This window comes from Camelina sativa, chromosome 3 (assembly GCF_000633955.1).
Source record: "Camelina sativa cultivar DH55 chromosome 3, Cs, whole genome shotgun sequence".
Classification (NCBI taxonomy): domain Eukaryota; kingdom Viridiplantae; phylum Streptophyta; class Magnoliopsida; order Brassicales; family Brassicaceae; genus Camelina; species Camelina sativa.
Window position 1 is genome coordinate 27,775,767 of NC_025687.1, and position 19,400 is coordinate 27,795,166.

A 19,400-nucleotide genomic window follows, 5' to 3' on the forward strand; every position below is an offset into this window, starting at 1 on the left:
TAATGTGGCACATGCTGTTCTTTTCTAGAATTAGAATGCTAATAAGATGAGGAGAAGTGAAAAGATTTTGTTGAGTTTCAGCTATTCTATATTGACTGTTTTGTGCGTTATTGTCAATGCAAAGGCTTTGACTAATATACAACTTTATATGCAACATTAACCGGTATAACATCGAAATAAAAATAGAATCTCTTTCCCTTGTATATGAAAATGCTTTGCTTCAACTATTTTTTTTCCTTTGTATTGAACTGCTCCCTGAAATATTGATTTTCTCTTGTTAACAAAGGCAGACGAACAGAAGGGTATAGAGGATAAATGTGCCGAACAGATGGCCGAAATTAAATCTCTCAAGGCTCTAGTAAGTTTTCTTTATGTCCTTTAACCCATCTACTCCAATTTTTCTTTTCGGTAATTACCATGTTCTTTTACTCTATTTACATACCTCTCTCCAATCGTATCTTAGGCACTTGACTCATCCGCTTGCGTAGTTATCTTTTCTCTGTTAGGAATTCATGGATACTTAAACTCCAGAAAAATTAGCAGTAAGAGTCTGAATGTCAATTGTAACGTTGCAGATTGAGAAACTTCTGAAAGAAAAATTGGAACTGCAAAATCTTGCAAGCATCTGTACTCGTGAGTGTAATGATGAAAGGTATGTGACCATTTGACTGTACATGAGCTCTTCAATTTTTGCTGAAAACATGAGATTTGTGCTTTCCACTTTCAGAGGATTGGCAGAAATCAAGGAATCACAACGGAAAGCCCAAGCTCAGGCTGAAGAGCTGAAAAACGTTTTAGATGAACACTTTCTTGAATTGAGAGTGAAAGCGGCTCATGAGACGGAAACTGCTTGCCAAGAAAGGCTTGCTACCGCGAAGGCTGAAATTGCTGAATTGAGGACTCAGTTAGATCTTTCTGAGAGGTATACTCTCTTTTGTTACCACATCCAAGTTCATTCATCTTATACTTTTCACCGTTTTGGGGGGCATTAATCAGTATTATTTGCAGGGAGGTTTTGGAACTTAAGGAGGGTATTAAAGTTAAAGAGCAGGAGGCAGAGGCATGCATTGCTGAAATGGAGGTATCTTGCAATCATCCTTCTGCCCGTTCTTTCTCATTTTGATTTTGAAGGAGTGTATTAAAATCTAAAACATGTGTATGTGTCTCATCAATACTTTGTTTCCATAGACTATCGGTCAAGCCTATGAAGACATGCAGACACAGAACCAAAATTTGTTGCAGCAGGTGGCTGAGCGGGATGATTATAATATCAAGGTAAGTTCTAGTGTTAATAGGACATTTTGATGTTAAGTTATGGGGTTTTTACTCTTTTTTTCAATTCTTACCTTTAATTTTAATTCTATCTAGCCTTTGAACACATCAGTTGTAGATTATTTGTTTGATCTATGATGCCAGCTTGTTTCCGAGAGTGTCAAGACAAAGCATGCTTACAACACTCACTTATCTGAGAAGCAAGCAATGGAAAAGCAGCTACAACAAGTTAATGCATCAGTAGAGACTCTAAAAGCAAGGATTACACATAATGAGGAACAGGTTAGAAGCTTTCTCTTATGTAATTGTAGTAACTCTCTAAAACTGCTCTCATCAGTGACATTTACTAATACTCTGATGTTCCCAGATGAAAGGCTGTTTTTCTGAGGCTTATAAATTGATTCAAGAAGATCGTCACCTCGCTATCAGCCTCGAAACCACCAAGTGGGAAGTAGCTGATGCTGACAAGGAATTCAGATGGCTCAAGTCGGCTGTTTCTTCATCCGAGAAGGAATATGAACAGATCAGTAGGAGGACAAACGACATCAAACTGGAATTGGATGATGAAAGGTAGAACTGAAAACAGATTTTCTTGTTTGAACTCAGTTACTACATTATGACAGATTGATATAATTTCTATCTGCTGAACAGGAGGGAGAAGAAGAAGCTTGAGGAAGAGCTTATGGAGTTGAACAAGGAGCTTGAAGAGTTGGGTTCTGAGAGTGTAGAAGCTGCAATAGTGAGACTCCAGGAAGAAGTTAAGAATTGCAAAAACATCCTCAAATGTGGCGTTTGTTTTGATCGGCCTAAAGAGGTAACAATGCTCATCATCCTATATCTCACCGTAAGACAGACATAATGATTTGATAATCTTTTCTCATCACTGTCATAATCATCATCAATAGTCAAATATCGCATCATAAAAAATCGTTTTCAGCGCATATCAACAACTGTTGTTTTGTTTTGAAACAATATTGCAGGTGGTAATTGTGAAATGTTATCATCTCTTCTGCCAGCAATGCATCCAACGTAGCTTAGAGATCCGACACCGGAAATGTCCAGGTTGTGGTACTGCCTTTGGCCAGAGCGACGTCCGGCTTGTCAAAATGTAACTCTGGCCAAACACATTCACTCACACATGCACATGGTGTTGGTACATAACACACTTAATCAAGGTCCACACAATCTCATCTTCCTTCCCACCCTTGAATAATAACATTGTAAGATTGTTAGTTAGATATTATTATATATTGTATCGATTACAACACCAAATATCTATCTGGTTTTTTCCAGCTAAGAGGGTGAATGAGAAATTAGGTGGTATCTTTATGGAGAGAAAGTGTAGGTTTTAGGTATGTGGCAGTCGTGTTTGTGTTACCTCCATTTATGCCTTCGTTTTATGACATGGGGACCGACAAAGACATCATATCACAAATGAACGGAGATAGTTAATTTTGTATTTTTCAAAAAATCTAAAGAATTATATATGTATTCCTAAAAAGAACTGAGCAAGAGCCGGGGGAGTATAGAGAAACTTTTCTAAAATTAGGATTAGTAAAGTGATGTTTTGGGAGCCATCTATCTATTGTTAGGTAGGGATAATGTCTAGTTGAAAGATACCTAAGTAACTGGTTACACTTAAGGCTTTAAATGCACATGAAGATGTTCTAATCTCTTATCTACGATGATCATTGTAGCTAGTGTCCTTTTGATAAGAAATGTTGATATGACTACGTTATTGTTTCTAGTTTAGTACTGTGAGAAAGGCTCAATTTCTCAATCTACAAAAATATCATTGAAAAGTGAAATTGCACTTCACGTTTTTTTTAACATATTATCACATTGATTGAACGAGTAAAAATGTTGGGTGTGTTACATACCCAGTAACTTTTGGGGTAACGCGTAGATATTACTGAAATTAGCTTTATAAATATATGTTACAGACTTGTACTTTGGTGAGGAATCTGATGAGAACAAGACAAAGAAGTTACATTAATTTTTGTTTGGTTACTAGTATGACCACCCATACGTGTCTGAATTTTGTCAAGCCTCAAGATTACGTACATTTACATCAAAGAAATGACAAACAAACAAACAAACAAAATGAAACTAATTCATAAAAGGGCTGAAATAAAACTTCGTAACAGACATTAATAATTTAATACTATTATGTTTTGCAATTTAGAAAGAAAGAACCGTAAATACTATATGTATTATGATCCTGGTTTTATATTAAAAGGATATGCAATATTCAATTTGAATAATCTAGTTGGTAGTTGATTTAGATACATCAAAATACGCATACGAGTTTCAAATATCAGGTCATAAAAACACTACAAGTTTATATATTAATTTTGGATGATCGTAGGGCATGTTTGGATCAATATTCAAAGAGACGTGTACACCCAGCTGTGTCTCGTATATTGAGCGGCGAAGTAAAGTTAGGTTCGTTGAACATCCTAATAAATTTCTCCAATCAGTAGATGAAAAGATTAATTATAGTTAGTTTTTCTTTCTCAAATGTACCATTTACGTATGAACCCAAAATAGTGATCTAACTCAACCAAGTTTTCAAGCTCTTTTTATCTCATCTTTATATAGGGAAACAGGTACCTATCGCTTTCATCGATTCTTATGTTAGAATAGACACTACTGTAGGAAAGTTACCAATTGGCCAAAGTAGAAACTGAGCTAGGATTTTAGATCCACAAAAGTGTAGCTTTCGTTCAGTTAGTAAAAAACTAATATTCGTCCCACTTCTTACAAAATCCACATGCAAGAATATCACCAAGCTTGGAAAAAAAGTTATTACTATTTAAGTTTTTAGATTTATCAAGCCATATATATTAATCAATGACTGATCCAAAAAGGGTTAAAAAAATTATAGGCTTGAGTTTCCGCAACTTCTAGTATACTACTAAACAAAATGATAAGCCAGCTAGAAAAGGACAATTATTCGAGGTGGCTTGAATTAGAAAAACATGGCAATCACATGCATGCAAGATTGCAGAGTTCCAAGGGCTAGACCACCATTAATTCCTCTCATAAATTTTAGGCTTATCATTAATTTAGCCATCAACCTTTAAAAATTACTACTATACTAGACTTACTAGTATTATGATTGTATATGGTTTAAATGGTGTAATATGATTGAAATTACATCAAGAAAATATTGGGGTTTTTTTGAATAATTGATAATAGAAATGTTCCGATGTGACAGACACCACCTTCAATCTCTATCCAAATTGCTTATGATCCAAAGTCATTGTGTCATAAATTGTAGATTTGGTATTTTGAGAAGTATCAATTTATTAAATTATAATGCTTCTAATATCCATATGTTTGTATAAGACATTTGATTTAGTAGTTGGTCCTTTTTATTTGATTTTTAAGTATATCCTCACCAGATCTAAAGATTTTAATGCCGTCGTCATATCGTATATGTATTGAACCACATGTATGTACTGTGGATTGACAACTCCAGTAACTCACAATGTTTCATAAATCAAATTAAGCTATGACCGGTGAAACTACTTGCCAAAGAACCCACGATATGGATACAAACAATTTTATTTTATTTTTCCATTATCTCACCAGTAAATTGGCTTATTCCTTTGAAAAATATATCAGCCATCATTAACACTCATATACAAATCATCAGTTCATCACACATTCAAATGATATTATCTTGAGTACGTAACTATAAATGTTAAACGTAATAAATGATCCCATCCATATCATCCAACCAATACGTCGACACTCTCAGAGCCATATATATAAACACACACACGATCATAAAAATAGACTGAGAACACGTTTGTATCTATATTGCATTATCGACACAAACATATATAGAAATCTAAAGAGAGAACACAACGCATCGAACCATGGAGTACTCGATAAGAGCCCTAATCATAACCATCGTGACAACCTCCATGTTGCTAGGGTTTGGAAGCTCAGATCTGGCTCAGGACAGAGACGAGTGTACGAACCAACTCATAGCACTATCCACGTGTCTTCCGTACGTTGGAGGAGACGCCAAGGCTCCAACAAAAGATTGTTGTGCAGGGTTTGGCCAAGTTATAACGAAGAGTGAGAAGTGCATTTGCATATTGGTCAAAGACAAAGATGATCCTCAACTTGGTCTCAAATTTAACGCAAGCCTAGCCGCTCATCTTCCCACCGCTTGCCATATAACGGCTCCTAACATCACTGAGTGTATTTGTAAGTTTTTTGTTTCTATCTCTCTCTTCATATTTCTCATTAATTGTTGAAGTTTATTTGATATATATAAAGTTTTATGGAGCTCTTGTTTTTATTAGTATGTATAAGCACATGTATTATGGATGTTCTTGTTCGAGTTCTTCTTTTTTCTTTTCTAAGATTCGATCTTTTTTAGTATAATTTTTGGAGATCACATACAAGGTTATATATAATCCATATATGTATTATAATAAATATCATGATGAATGCTTCGGTTTAGTTGTTATAATACCATACGGAAGTGACAGAAGTTCAAAATATATAGCATGAAGTATTCCTATTTTTGAAGTTTTGGTTATTATGCAATATAAATGATTTCTTTTTAATATAGTTTTTACCTCCTCTTTTTTAAAAATCTAATTCTGGATATATCACATATATATACCATCGTACGTTCTACGTTTTTAATATAGATCATATATAAATATTAAGTATTGTTCATTTCAATTATTAAACCGTTTTGAAATGAAAATTACAGAAGTTTTTACAACAACAAAAAAAATATTCATTTTTGATTTTTTTTTTAAATCTAACTACGATTTCCTAATAGTTAGTAATAAATTAAGTTAGCTAAACGTTTTTGCCTTTTAATTATGGGAAAGCGATACTGCATTTACCTCGAAACTCAACGTTGGCTAAAGAGTTTGAGAGCTTAGGAAGGATTGAAGAAAATTTCAACGCCACATCTACTTCACATAAAGGTAATTTAGCTTAACTTATACTCCTTGATCACATAAGTATTAATCAATTCACTTATTTCTTTTAAATGATTTCCATAGATAACTAGATCGATGATTAGTTACTGACTATTAAATTTACTGGTGCTATAACTTAAATAGATGGGACAGGAGGAGGAAAAGCTGAATCAGCGAAGAGTAATGGATGGAGGAAGAAGAGTTGGTTGGATGTTGAGCTTTTAATATTTGCTCTTTTCACTCTCATCTTCTTCCTTTGATTATCTCTTCTTCACTTACACCTTCTTTTATTTAATGTTCCCTTCGCTTTATTTTATATTAATGAGACACATGCTGCATGTGTATACATCTCTATGCATGTAAATGTAGTTTTTATATCCAATTAAGCGTAGTACATTTTAGTACGTCGTTTATCATCAGGTCTTGTACGCTAGTGTTTTATGGATTGCCGACTTGATATGTTNTTTTTTTTTTTTTTTTTTTTTAATTAATGTTGTGTTTCTTAAGTATTTTATAGAAAGATGAAAAAATAATATTTATGTTTGTCGTATTTAATTAGTTTGAGCGTTTAACACATGTTATGTCATGTATTTAAAATACATTATCCTATAGACGTAAAAAATTACAGCCAGCCGGTCAAGACTCAAGATTCACAGCAAATCAAATCTATAATAACATAAAAAGTTTTATATTACAATACATAAATAATTAACGTGGAAGCGATAATTAGTTCAAATTACATGTATGCAATAATTAACAACCAAATATATAATTGTTCACACTAATTAGATCAAATTAAAAATATATATTTCTTGATAAGGTTTGGAGTACCCTTCAACGACCGGAAGCGGCAGCTGCGCCGGTAGAGGAGACAATAATTGTATTTTAGACACTGCAACCAACTGTGTGACTCCAGATTAAAATATAACTAATGTTTGAACAAGATGTATTGTTGAAGAAAAGTAGTTCTTTATCTCTTTTAAAGTCAACCTACAATGCTAAAACATGATCTAATTAAGAGTCACCATCTTAAGTTCTTTACAAAAACGATTTAGACTATTATACTAAGAAAAATAAAACTTACCTAATAAAATACGTTTGTGTAACCGGTTCTATATACTAACAATAACATTCTTTGTTGAAAGGCTAAAAAGCACAAAAACCTTAACAAAAACCATGTAAGAGAAAATGTATGAAACCACAATCTCACACAAATCAAGAACAATCGAAATTAAAAACCAATTTACATTGTAGTGATGAAATATAGTAGTATATATTTTCCTTCTGATCATCGTTATTCTCTGCAATACAACAGGTTCACACATTTCTAAAAAAAAAAAAAAAATGGATTGGTTTGGACTTATTCGTTTATGTGTATCGAAAAGAACACTTTACCAACCCACCCACACACACACATATCTTGCAAATTTTAAATCTTAAATCAAACAGCATAGCTATTCAAGAATATCCTTAAAAAAAAAGTCATTATAAAAAAGTTCAGTTCTTAATAACTACTACTTCGCAACTTAATCATTTACCATAATAATCTTAAAATTAATGGTGATTGTTGAGCTTATTCTTTTTATGTATTGAAACGAACACTTGACCAACCCACACACACATCTTGCAAATCAAACAATATAGCTATGCAAGAGCCAAGAGTATATATAAAAATTCAATCGTTAAATAACCATTTGCAACTTACTCATTAACCATAATAAATTTTTATAAAATTGATGGTGATTTAAGCAAATTCACCCAAGTAGAGTAGTAGTATTTACAAAATAAATTTCTTCAAAAAAGAAAGTTAGGTAGTATGAATATGGATCTCTAGATCTCTAGTTGGACCAACAATGATATAATATGATACTATCCACAAACAGGCCCAAATATAATAAAGCGTGTTACACGCCGGAACCAATATCACGAACATGTTACCTCTCATACACGTGGCAAGTCAAACTTCAATAAGGAATCTTACAAACTTTGTGAATTCCCAATTTTACCCTCAACGTTTCTGTTATATATACAAGCCTCCTTTGAACCTCAGTGTAATTCAACTCATTAACCAACAATGGCTTCATCTTCTTCGCTCGCACTCTGCTTCTGTCTCTTCCTCTCTCTCTTGTCTCTCTCCACCTCTTCCCTAGATTTCGATCTTCCATCTCTCCGCGCCGATGACATCCACGATCTTCTCCAACGCTTCGGGTTCCCGAAAGGTCTTCTTCCTGATAACGTCAAGTCATACACTGTCTCCGAAGACGACGGCGCTTTCACCGTTGACCTGAATTCTCCTTGCTACGTCGAGTTCGGCGATCAACTCGTTTATTTCGGCAAGAAAATCTCCGGGAAATTCAGTTACGGAATTGCTAAAGACCTCAATGGGATCCAAGCTAAAGAGGCTTTCCTTTGGTTACCTGTCACCGCCATGAAATCTGATAAAACCACCTCCACGGTTGTGTTCTCCGTCGGATTCATGACCAAGTCTTTACCTGCTTCCTTGTTCGAAGATGTGCCTTCTTGCTCAAGCAAACTCTATTTACAAGATGCTTGAATTCGCTTGATTGCGCCACTCCAATGTCTGAACTCTAAGTTGTGATTCCAATGTCCCAAGTTGTGATTCCAGTGTCTGTATTCTCAAAATATTTGCTTTGTGTTTTGAACTAATAAAGATTATGTTATAACTATTGCCCAAAGAGACGAAAGATTTAAGATTTACAGAGATCACAGAAAACAAAAATGTCAAACAAAACGCTATAACAATTTGCCAAAAACAATTAAAAGAGATTCCTATAAATAAAATACTAACACAGATTTAACAGCAGAAGAAATGGTGAACAAATGTAACCCACCTCACTGTCTTGGCTCTCTCTCCTCTTGCTCTCTCATATGATCTTGTTAAGACCGGACATGAGTTCTTGTCAAGAAGAAGACGATTCTCATTGGTATTACTCTTATGCCAGAGATTTTCCTTCTTCCTCCTCTTCTTGGAAGGTCAAAGGTGGGTTGGTTTCTTCTGAACAATTTGACTCCGTTGTTTGAGGTTTCATGTTTCTTTTGTCAAGCTTGAAGCACTTGGCAATGCACAATATGGCTCTTCAAAGCTCTCCCTGCGATACTCGACCATATATTACTGAGAATGTTCTTGGACTGTCCTTTTACGGCTATGTTTTCCCACAGTCGAGGGTCGTTCTTGTCAGGATTCGAGACATCAACCAGACTCATGCTCATGTTGTTCCGGATTATACAAAGCTTATTGTTTAGAGGAACAAGAGCAGCAGCTTCAAGCGACTTTGAGTTTCCCAGATGAACTTTACTGTCCATGAATTTGTTCCATGAATCCGCGGTCTCGTCGTATGCCCTGAGTTTGCATCCGTCCCTACAATCCAGTCCGTAAAGGCGACCGTTTAGAGAAGTACATGGATTTCTCCAACCAGAAACCATCCCATCACTAACAGGGCTCCAAGAGTTAACTTCTGGGTCATAAGCTTCACTCATGACTAGTTGGTGAGACCCAAGACCCTTGAGAAACCACTTTTTATCATAGACCACACCGATAAGAGGCACCATTGCTGTGCTCATATCAGCAATAAAACTCCACCTGTTCTTGTTTGGATCATAAACCTCAGCTGAGCGTAGTGTCCTTTGAATCCCTTCACACTCCCCACCAGCTACATACAAACAGTTGTTGATGACACAACAACCAAAGAAATGCCGCTTCCTAAGCATATCAGGTGCCCTGTGCCACTTGTTGGTCCTTGCATTGTAGAAAATAACCCTTCTCATTGACCCTCTCAGAGGATCTTTACCTCCAAACAAATAAAGATGACAACCGCTCAAAACAGCACAACCAAACCCAACAGCCTCTGAATATTCTCTGGGAACAGGTGGAAGCGGCTGCCAAATCTGAGAGCTTGGATCAAAAGTATTCCATGAGATCTTCCCGTCGCGATCCCTCTTAAAAACATAAACCCATTCTTCAGACATCCCAAGTAGCTTCCTCTGAGAGTAAAAAAAGTTGCCAGAAGCAAGCCTGTACCATCTCTTACAGACTAGCCTGAGTTTTCTATGCTCTGCACGAGGGACACGGATGAGACAAGCAACAGCAAGATCATCAGGGAGGCCAGGGAGAAGAGGAGGTTGAATCCTAGTTCTCTCCCTCTTAGAATTCTTACGCCTGTGGGCATTGGGATTGATATCAGGTTGAATACAAAGCTTTGATCCAGGAACAAACTTTCTTGCTTCTACAACTGTTTTAAGACCAGAATCTACTCTACAATAGCAAGATACAGAATCCACCTGCAAAGATATTCCAATCTCACAAGTCAGAAACAACAACAACAACAACAACAACAAAAAAGGTAACATTTAGGGCAGAAAAAAATAGTCAGAAACAGGAGTGAAAAAAAACTACCAAATTAGGAATAGGGTTTCTGAAAAAGGAAACAAAATTGAAGTAATTTTCAAGGCACAATCATATCAAAAGTCTAAACATTTTTCCCAGAAAATTTTAAAGGCTTTATCTTTACGAAACCTAAACTAAATGGAAATTGAGAGAAACGAAGAAAGGAACTAACCAATGGAGCTTGGAGACGAAAACCCCTAGACCCATTTGGGGATTGTCGTTGAGAAGATAGATCCATCTTCAAAAACCGAAGCTCATATATATATATAAGACAAAAACAAAACAAAACAAGAAACAGATCGAGAATTCTGAAAACTTGTGTAAACCGATCTCTCGATAAGAAACTGATGAGAACCCAGAAACCAAATGGTTCAATCTCACTGTAATCGGAGGGGGGAAGATTAGAGGGAAAAACGTGAACCACCTTCCACTTCGCTCTCTGAACACAGAAAAATGTGACTGGTAGGTTTGTTTCTCTCTCTCTGTCTTTCTCTTTCTCTGTTTCTTTAACTCAAGAAGTAAAAGTTTTATGTATTAATAATAATACTAGTAGGTGTATATTAATCTAGTGTGTATTTTACTTTTATTTTTGGTAATTACAGAATCTATAGTTAAAATGATTAATATTCTATTATTATCGACCTTGAATAATGGAGCCAGTAATAAATAGTCAAAAAAGTGTGTAAGATTTGTATACACTTTTTTTTAGTCAACCATTTGTAAGATTTTTTTTTGTAACACACTAAATTTACCTAAATTAATAGTACCTAAATTAATAGTAAAAGATATATCTATCACTATATTTATCAATATATGCATTTTCATATGTTTAAGGGGGAAACTCAAAGATTGTGAATGGAATGATAATTTACCGGTGGAAAGAAACATTTGATTATTTCATGTCAATGGGCTAACTTTTTGTTGAAAAGTGGTGAAACAAAAGTTTAAGATTTGGTATTTGAAAGATTTGGTATAAAAGATCATTCATTCATTAATTCTAGCACATAATTAGTAGTATTATGGAATTTGGTTTTATGTTATGATTCTTTTCAAACTTTTTATTGGATGAAAGTCATAATAATCGTCAAACTTAGACGTGTTAATTATAGTAAAACCGTTGTACTTATTAAAATGGCGGAATCTGTCAGGGTATTTAAATAAATAGTATAATTCATTTGTTAGGACAACAAAATTTTACGCTAATTGATGCCTTACGAATGGTATGTTTGGACTATATAACATCCACCGTTTTTTTAAATTAATTAAATTTAAAATCAAAATACATTAAATTATACGTCAATTTTTTCAACCACTTCATCAAAAAGATTTAAAAGAAGGGGACGATATTTGTCGTATGGAACGGGACACGGCATATTTAGAATACGTATCCCAAAATTTTCAAATATTAGATGTAGAATACTTACAAAACGATATGTGTCTATGAGTTTCTATCCATCCTTTATAATAATTGAGGAGTACAAGGATATTTATCAAAATGTTCTCATTTCTCTCGAGAAGGCAACAAAGAGAGAGAAAAAAGAGAGACCAAAACAAAAGTTAACAATATATCAAAGTTTTATGTATTCAATATAAATAATATATTATCATAAAGTATCATTAAATTAAGTTTTTATTTTGAAAATAATATCATTAGGTCTTTTCCCAAAAATATCATTAGAAACTTTTAAATCCAAAAATAACACAAATATAAAATTATGGTTTTTAAGAGTTTATATTTTAAAATTTTGGATTATTGTTTAATATTTTGGGTCTAAGCTTTAAATTTTAGGATTTATGGTTTATTATTCAGGATTTATGATTTAGTTTTGCAAATTGAAAGTTTAGTTTTAGTTTTCTGGTATTTTAGTGGTTTTTTTTTTTTTTGTAAAAACCTAGTGATGGTATTTTTAGAAATAATTTTTTTTTTAAATCTTAGTGGTATTTTTAGAATTAACTCATAGTTGTATTCGTGTGTGACATTTTGAATTGATGAGTATTCGATTATTAGGCTCAGAAAAACAAATTGTCTTTGGCCAAGAAATTGTAGGAAAGCTTATATAGACTGATAAAAAAAAGCATGCTTATAGGAGGGGATAAGATAATTCTGGAGACAAAAGTCTAAAGAACAATGGTTTAAAGAGAGAGATCTAAGAATACCAAGTTTTCCCATGTATATATCACTCAAAGCAAACAAAGGAAAACAAAAAGGCTGAATAGACTAATTGATGTCAATGGATATACTCATAATTAGAGGTTCCAAATGGTGTACTTTTAATGGCTTATTTTGGATGATTTGTTCTCTTCTACAAATCCAAAATTTTGGGGGTAAATTAGAGACTAATATGTTATTTGATCGACAAAATCACAGATTGTTTTAAGATGTTTTAAATATTTGAGATTATATTATATGCATGCAAAAATGCAAACAAACACACAAACATACGGTCAATAAATATCATTGGTATAAAAAGGTCACACAGTACATTACAACAATGGTTAACCTAACAAAAATGGCATCGTTTATTCACATTTAGCTCATCCTTTTCAACCAAACCTTACGTAGAAGCGAAACAATATTCTGCTATTTCTAGATAATTAACTATTATTCTGACCCAAAAAAAAGTACAATAGTTTTGATATTTATAGAAATAGAAAGGTAAATGATGAGTGTCAAGCACAATTATGCATGTCAACGGACCAATGATGGCAACTGGCAAGAGTTGCGACTTAAGAGATGGTTTTTCAACAAAACTTTATATTCATATACAAATGCATAAAGGTAAATATTTGACCATAATTTCATAAACATAATGGTAGTTAGTAGTTATGATATAAAAAGTGTCTATCTTAAATTCAGAAATCAAAACCTTACCCATGATAAATTTTCTACCCCTAATTTTACTTTTAATCATAGTCATTGCTTGCCCAATTAATTCTTTGACAATGACATCCCACTAAACCCTAAAGAAAACAAATTGATTTGGTACGCCATACACTTTCATAGCTATGTCCTAATTGATATTTATACATTCTTCAGAGAATATGTTACAAAAATACTTGTGGTCAAAGTCAATAATGACACTAATACATAGAATTGTATAAAAATCAAACTAGCTTTGGTGAGTTTATGCCAACCTAATGATCTTATGAAATTAAGTTATTCTGAGATAGAAACACAAACGAACCTTCGAATAACCTTCAAATAAATCAAGTAAAATTTCATACATGATTTTGAATGGGTAAAATGATATGATCAATGGATGTACAATTCTTTGATGTATAAAAACTGATCTATTTTATATGATGTACGGTATAACTTACATGTATCTCTTATTTACATATATCTGTTATATACAACACAGTCATTTACAAACACAGATCATTGGCTCTCTTAAGAGTTAAGAACCATCCTTCAAGGGCTTAAACGCAGCCAAAACAACGGCTACTTTGCATACAAGGAACCCCAAAGTTCCCACCAATATCTCTTTTGGTGTGACTGAAAATGCAGTAAGATCTCCCCCAATGTGACCTCTCACGGCTATAACTGTCAATCCTATGGCCAACGCAAGAGTCAAGACCGGAATCTTGAGTCCTCCGCTTAGTGTTTGATTGGAGTTTACGGATGAAGAAGATCCCGGTGCTTGCAGTTCATCAACTGATCTCTGTAAAAGCAGCAAGTAGAGAAATCCCATTGTTCCACCAAAGAAGAAAGCAATGGCGGAATTTTCGCCTAGGGAGAAGGAAAAGACCGAACTTCCAAGAAGGATGAGAATAGCATCATAGAGAAGCAGAGAGAGTTTCAAGTTTGCATATTCTTCCATGCTTTCCTCATTGGAAATCGTTGTACGGTCAACATCCAGAGATGTAGAGGAAGAGATTTGATCGGTGTCAGTGAGTTCAGTGATACGGATAGGCCTGAGTTCCACCATAGATAGGTCACTGCTGTCTCCAAGCAAGAGTTCATCGACTTCAAAATCAAATCGGTAACAAAAGGTTTCTGCATCGGTTTCTTTACCCTGAGGATTAACCACCCACAAGCTCACTCCTCCAACTCTCCATTGACCTAAATATGAAAAGCTAACTCCATAAACAAAAAAAAATAATAATGTACTAATCCATCCAAGTTCCATGTCAAAAGAGACTAACCAGACTCAAGACCAATCCAAAAAGCTCTGATTTTGCCGAGTTTTGGTCCTTCAAATGTGAATTCATCAACAGAGCCTCTCTGAAACTTGAAGCTTTCACCATTTTCCACAACCTCTGAATCCAAAGATGGCAAATTTGCAGGTATAGTCTGTAATACCGAATCACCCTTTTCGTCTATCAAGCATATAAGAACTCTAGCATTCATGTCACTAATCCCTGAACCAAACAAATTACTTGTCTGCAGCTTAACCTTATAAAGAGATCGAGTTTCGTTCACAGTGAAAGATGGATTCTTTTTACAAATTTTCACTTCTTCAGCTGGTAAGAGACGCAAAGGTCTTGCATAACTCTGGAAATCTGAAAACAGAACCAAAGGAAACATCTTGAACATTCTACTGATCGATGAATGATCATCAAAACACATCACAACGCAACTGAGAGACATACTTCTATTTCAGAAGAGAAATTGCGGAAATTTTGCAACAGAGTCGGTGGAGAATTGGAATTGGCGTTACCTTGATAATCAGATGTCTTGGAGCAAATTACACCGAATCGAAAAGGACGACTTCGACAGGAAAGTTTTCGTCTTTTACGAAATTGATTTGATGGGTTTTTCGCGAAAGTAACGGCCTTGAGACAAATTGATTCCGTCGCCATTGCTGTTGCAACTCTCGCGGTTTACAAAGAGAAATGCCACACGGCACATCACACGAAGCAGAATAGAAATCAAAGAGGAAGGACCTTAAAAAAGGCTTTTCGGTAGACGAAACCCTCTTTTACAGGGAGACGAAACCCACATTGAACCGAACCGAACCGAACCGAACCGAGATCTTAAATTATGTCTAACTGCCACAAAATTAACAGCAATTTTAAAGATAATTGTTGTACCAAATTTATTCTTTAAGCTTAATCGAACAAAATTAATAAGAATCTTTTTGACACAAGAACTTCTTTGGATGAATTGAAAATCAAATGTTGGCGAAATCAATGGTTTTCTTCCCGTCGTGACCTTTTCTGAAGAAATGTTTGGTTTAATCGGTATAAAGAACATCTCTATAAACCGGTTTCTCTCCATTAGCGATCACTTCAAGAAGAGGACCGATCAATGACTCTAGTTTCGGGTTCACGAAAATAGGAACAGAGATTCTGTTATTAGTACCGCTGGCTAACACACGATGCTCAACACTTTTGTAACGACCGTTACTCATGATTTGCATTGCGTCTCCGATGTTGATGACTAGTGATCCGGAGATGGGAGGCACGTTAACCCATCTATCCGTGGTGAGGGAACGAACGTGGGGACCACCTATCTGGTCTTGTAAGAGGATTGTGAGCGTGGAGACGTCGGAGTGACGTCCAACTCCTACCGTGAGGTCAGGGTTAGGACAAATCGGGTAATAGTTGAGGTTGATACGTGTTGAACCCATGAAGAGTGACTCTTTCGTCTTGTCTAGCTCTTTCACGTTTAGATTCTCGCCTAGAAACCGTAATAGTTTCTTTACTAGCGGTTTAGACTCGTTCATGTATTCTAACGTTTCGTGCCTAAAAATGTAACAAAACCAAAACAAACTTTTTAACAAGCCCTATATGATTATTGATTAGAAATGTAAATTTTAAATATCGTTTGTATCATATTTTACCTGCAAGCGTCAGGCCAAAGTTGTGATGCTTCATCTTCAGAGACAAAGAATAGGCTGAGATAATCTTTCCACTCGAGAGCTTAGCATGAGGACTAAAACTCGTCCCGTATCTCACATTCGCGGACAAAGACATCTCTCTTGACAACTTCCTTTTCTCTTCCACCGGTAAACCAAAGAATCTGTGCGTAGCTGCTTTCATATTTTCAAGAACTTCCATCGAAATGCCATGGTTGATCACCTGAAAGAAACCCCGTTCTTCAGCAGCATCACATACGGCCTTCGAGACACTCTTCTCATCCGTATTTGACATGTCGATTACCGGTATGGATTCTTCTGTCTTGTCGTTTACGTGAAAGTTGATCAGTCGCTCTTCGAGTGGCTGAATGTATTGGTCGGGAAGAATCTTGATTCCGGTTTCAGATAAGCCTTTAACACCGTTACCTTTGTAGACGACGAAGTCGGTGACTTGGTCTCGGGTTGAGAATTGTGAAGCGGTTGTTTGATGCATTGTGATTTTGTATAGAAAGAGAGTTTTTTAAAAAGTAATTTTTCTTTGAGATAACCAAGGCTGAAAACCTAGACTAGTCCGTTTTTGTTTTTGCCTTTTGGTTTCTCAATTCGTAAAATTTGTTTTGTTAGAGCCAGAGGCTTAAGAGAATTTATAATATATGAATACATACAAATATTGAAAAAAGATGAAGAGGGACATCATGACAACAACTCCTTAGGAGGCTCTACTCTACGCATGTTTTTTCGAATCTACATGTATGTTTTTTCTCTCGAAAAATGCCATCTGTGACATAATGGATACGTCAAAATGATGATAGATATGGTTGCACGTATTCAGAATAAGGAAAAAAAGAGTGGTATAGATCATTTGAATATCACTTAGGCCGAGTGTATACAATTATCTATAGAACTCTACATATTTAGCATAAAACAAAGAGTGTTACTGGCATATCTAATAAAACAAAGATAGATATAGACACATAACATAGAGTCCTGCCGTGTGCAAATTTATAAAATATATGTTAAAAGTTGATAGCTAATGGGTGATGCCTAAAGAATCATTGACTTTTCTGGTGGATCCGAAGAAATAAGATATGGTCATACCTTTTCTCTTGTTCAAACATGACAGAAATTTGATGTATTGGTTGATTTTTTGAAGTTATGGCATAAATAGAGAGATTGGTTTATCATAGAACATGTAATTTACTTACATGTCGCTTATAAGATGGTGAAGGAGTCAAGAAAAACAGAATCTTTCGCGCACTGTATACTCTGAACAGAAACCATAATTCCATTGGAAAAGGTAGAAGAAGACATCATCAAAAATCATGGGAACATGGATATCCGTGATTTTACAGAACAGGCTCAAACTCTTAAGTTTTGGTAAGAAAAATCTCTTTATATGTATACAATGAACTCACATTGAATCATCAGAATCTTCTGATTCACTTCTCTCCGGCTCAGCTTCTGCTGGGTTACTACTAGTGCCTGTCTCAGGAGCTTCATGCTTTTCAACAGGTGTAGGTGAAGAAGATACTTTATTATCTTCATTAGGAGCATTCTCGTTCGCAGCTGCTTCTTCTTGTTCATTTACCTAAACAAAAAGGGTTCAGAGTGACGAATGAAGTTACTAAATCGATTTTTATCCCGAGGACCAGATATTGTCACATCATGTATTAAAATGAAAGTAATCTTACATTTTCTATCGTTCCGCCACTCAAGATTCAACAAGTCTCTCTCAACCCGCTGTACAAGCTCCGGCTGCAAACATTTTGGCAATGGCTAAGTTAACAGAACAGCTATATACAAGTATTAGTGAAGCCTAGTTGATGGATTGATAAAATAGTAAATGCACATTACATTAAGGTCAGGCTCTCGACGAAATCTTCTCTTTCGAGCATCTTTCATTGGAGGAGTTAAACCATGTCTGTATTCAACTGTATTAGGTGCAGGATCACCTGGCTCCCTGACCATGATCATCTGTGTAACAAATCAAAGTATTCATATTACTTTGTAGTCAAAATTTATAATGCGTAACAAATGTTAGCAAAACAAGGATCGAGTAAATTGATTTTACCTGAAATTATCAGCAGTTTTGACTAATGCACAATCATCATAAGTTTTAAAAGACTCAACAACAGCAGGAAGATCAAGTAGAGACGCCGGGAACTCTTCGTTTCCAATCATAAACGTCCCGCTTCTCCCATCCTCTGCAAATTCAGTTCACACAATAACCTTAAATATTAAGTTTGTTTGCTCTAGAAACAATGCAAATCGATTCTCCAAACAAACTTTAGTCCTCAGTCAGATTCAAGAAAGATGCAACAAGAATGTCTTTCAGCTTCTCTGATAAAACATACAATTCTTAATCAGATTCAAGAATGAGGCAAGAAATATGTCTTCCGACTTCTCTAAACAACACATTCACACAACATTAAGTTGCTAAAAGGTAGATTCCTACACAGACTTTGATCCCTAATCAGATTCAAGAATGTCTTTCAGGTAAAGAACATTCAAGAACTCATTGCTAGACGCAAGAAGCAAACTTTAGGTACTGAGTATAAAAATCTCAATCCGCGACACACTCCTGAGTCTAGTTTCCGATAAAAAGGATATAAATTTAAGAAAAAGGAAGAAACTTTGGACGATGAAACACAAAATGATGTACCAAAAAAGAGACAAAACTCTAGAAAAAAGTTGGCACCTGAGAAACACAAATCCAAAGGGATTTCGTCGGAAGTAGAAGCCTCCTCGCTCAAAAGCCGATCAATTCGCTCTGAAACAGACGGTGGAACCCTAAGTATGAACTGTTCTTCCATTTAAAGGTATCAATCAACGGCTTATAACTCGAAATCTTCTTATATCTTCGCGAATTGGATTATGCAGAGAGAGAGACAGAGAGAGAGAGAGACGATCGCTTTGGTTATGTAATGTTTTACTTTTTACAAGTTTAGAAGAGAGAGAAAGACA

The 19,400-nt window shown here is 35.1% G+C and overlaps 5 protein-coding genes and 2 pseudogenes across 5 annotated transcripts in view; 3 read left to right on the forward strand and 4 right to left on the reverse strand.

The window, feature by feature from the left end:
- The window catches only part of LOC104778393 (E3 ubiquitin-protein ligase BRE1-like 2), a 6,431-nt gene extending 3,828 nt beyond the window's left edge, over positions 1-2,603 (forward strand). Inside the window, exons 11-19 of the mRNA XM_010502832.2 lie at positions 287-358; positions 576-652; positions 728-922; positions 1,009-1,081; positions 1,189-1,275; positions 1,417-1,554; positions 1,640-1,842; positions 1,924-2,086; positions 2,253-2,603. Of these exons, the coding sequence (XP_010501134.1) occupies positions 287-358; positions 576-652; positions 728-922; positions 1,009-1,081; positions 1,189-1,275; positions 1,417-1,554; positions 1,640-1,842; positions 1,924-2,086; positions 2,253-2,384 (1,140 nt within the window). The 3' untranslated portion in view covers positions 2,385-2,603. The remainder of the gene's footprint in view (positions 1-286; positions 359-575; positions 653-727; positions 923-1,008; positions 1,082-1,188; positions 1,276-1,416; positions 1,555-1,639; positions 1,843-1,923; positions 2,087-2,252) is intronic.
- Positions 5,136-6,693, forward strand: LOC104778394 (protein YLS3-like). The gene is made up of 3 exons (XM_010502835.2): positions 5,136-5,496; positions 6,138-6,236; positions 6,375-6,693. Exons 1-3 carry the CDS (start codon positions 5,160-5,162, stop codon positions 6,488-6,490), a joined length of 552 nt encoding a protein of 183 aa, XP_010501137.1. The 5' UTR covers positions 5,136-5,159; the 3' UTR covers positions 6,491-6,693.
- On the forward strand, positions 8,178-8,917 carry LOC104778395. Its single transcript, XM_010502836.2, has one exon. It carries the CDS (start codon positions 8,305-8,307, stop codon positions 8,782-8,784), a length of 480 nt encoding a protein of 159 aa, XP_010501138.1. The 5' UTR covers positions 8,178-8,304; the 3' UTR covers positions 8,785-8,917.
- Positions 8,918-11,128, reverse strand: LOC104778397 (F-box/kelch-repeat protein At1g55270-like). The gene is made up of 2 exons (XM_010502837.2): positions 10,808-11,128; positions 8,918-10,529 (listed from the first exon to the last, which is right to left on the reverse strand). The coding sequence occupies exons 1-2, from the start codon at positions 10,871-10,873 to the stop codon at positions 9,291-9,293; spliced, it is 1,305 nt and encodes a 434-aa protein (XP_010501139.1). The 5' UTR covers positions 10,874-11,128; the 3' UTR covers positions 8,918-9,290.
- Positions 13,914-15,513, reverse strand: LOC104778398. The gene is made up of 3 exons (XM_010502838.2): positions 15,297-15,513; positions 14,782-15,138; positions 13,914-14,698 (listed from the first exon to the last, which is right to left on the reverse strand). Exons 1-3 carry the CDS (start codon positions 15,436-15,438, stop codon positions 14,034-14,036), a joined length of 1,164 nt encoding a protein of 387 aa, XP_010501140.1. The 5' UTR covers positions 15,439-15,513; the 3' UTR covers positions 13,914-14,033.
- On the reverse strand, positions 15,692-17,192 carry LOC104779368 (annotated as a pseudogene).
- LOC104778399 lies at positions 17,704-19,373 on the reverse strand (annotated as a pseudogene).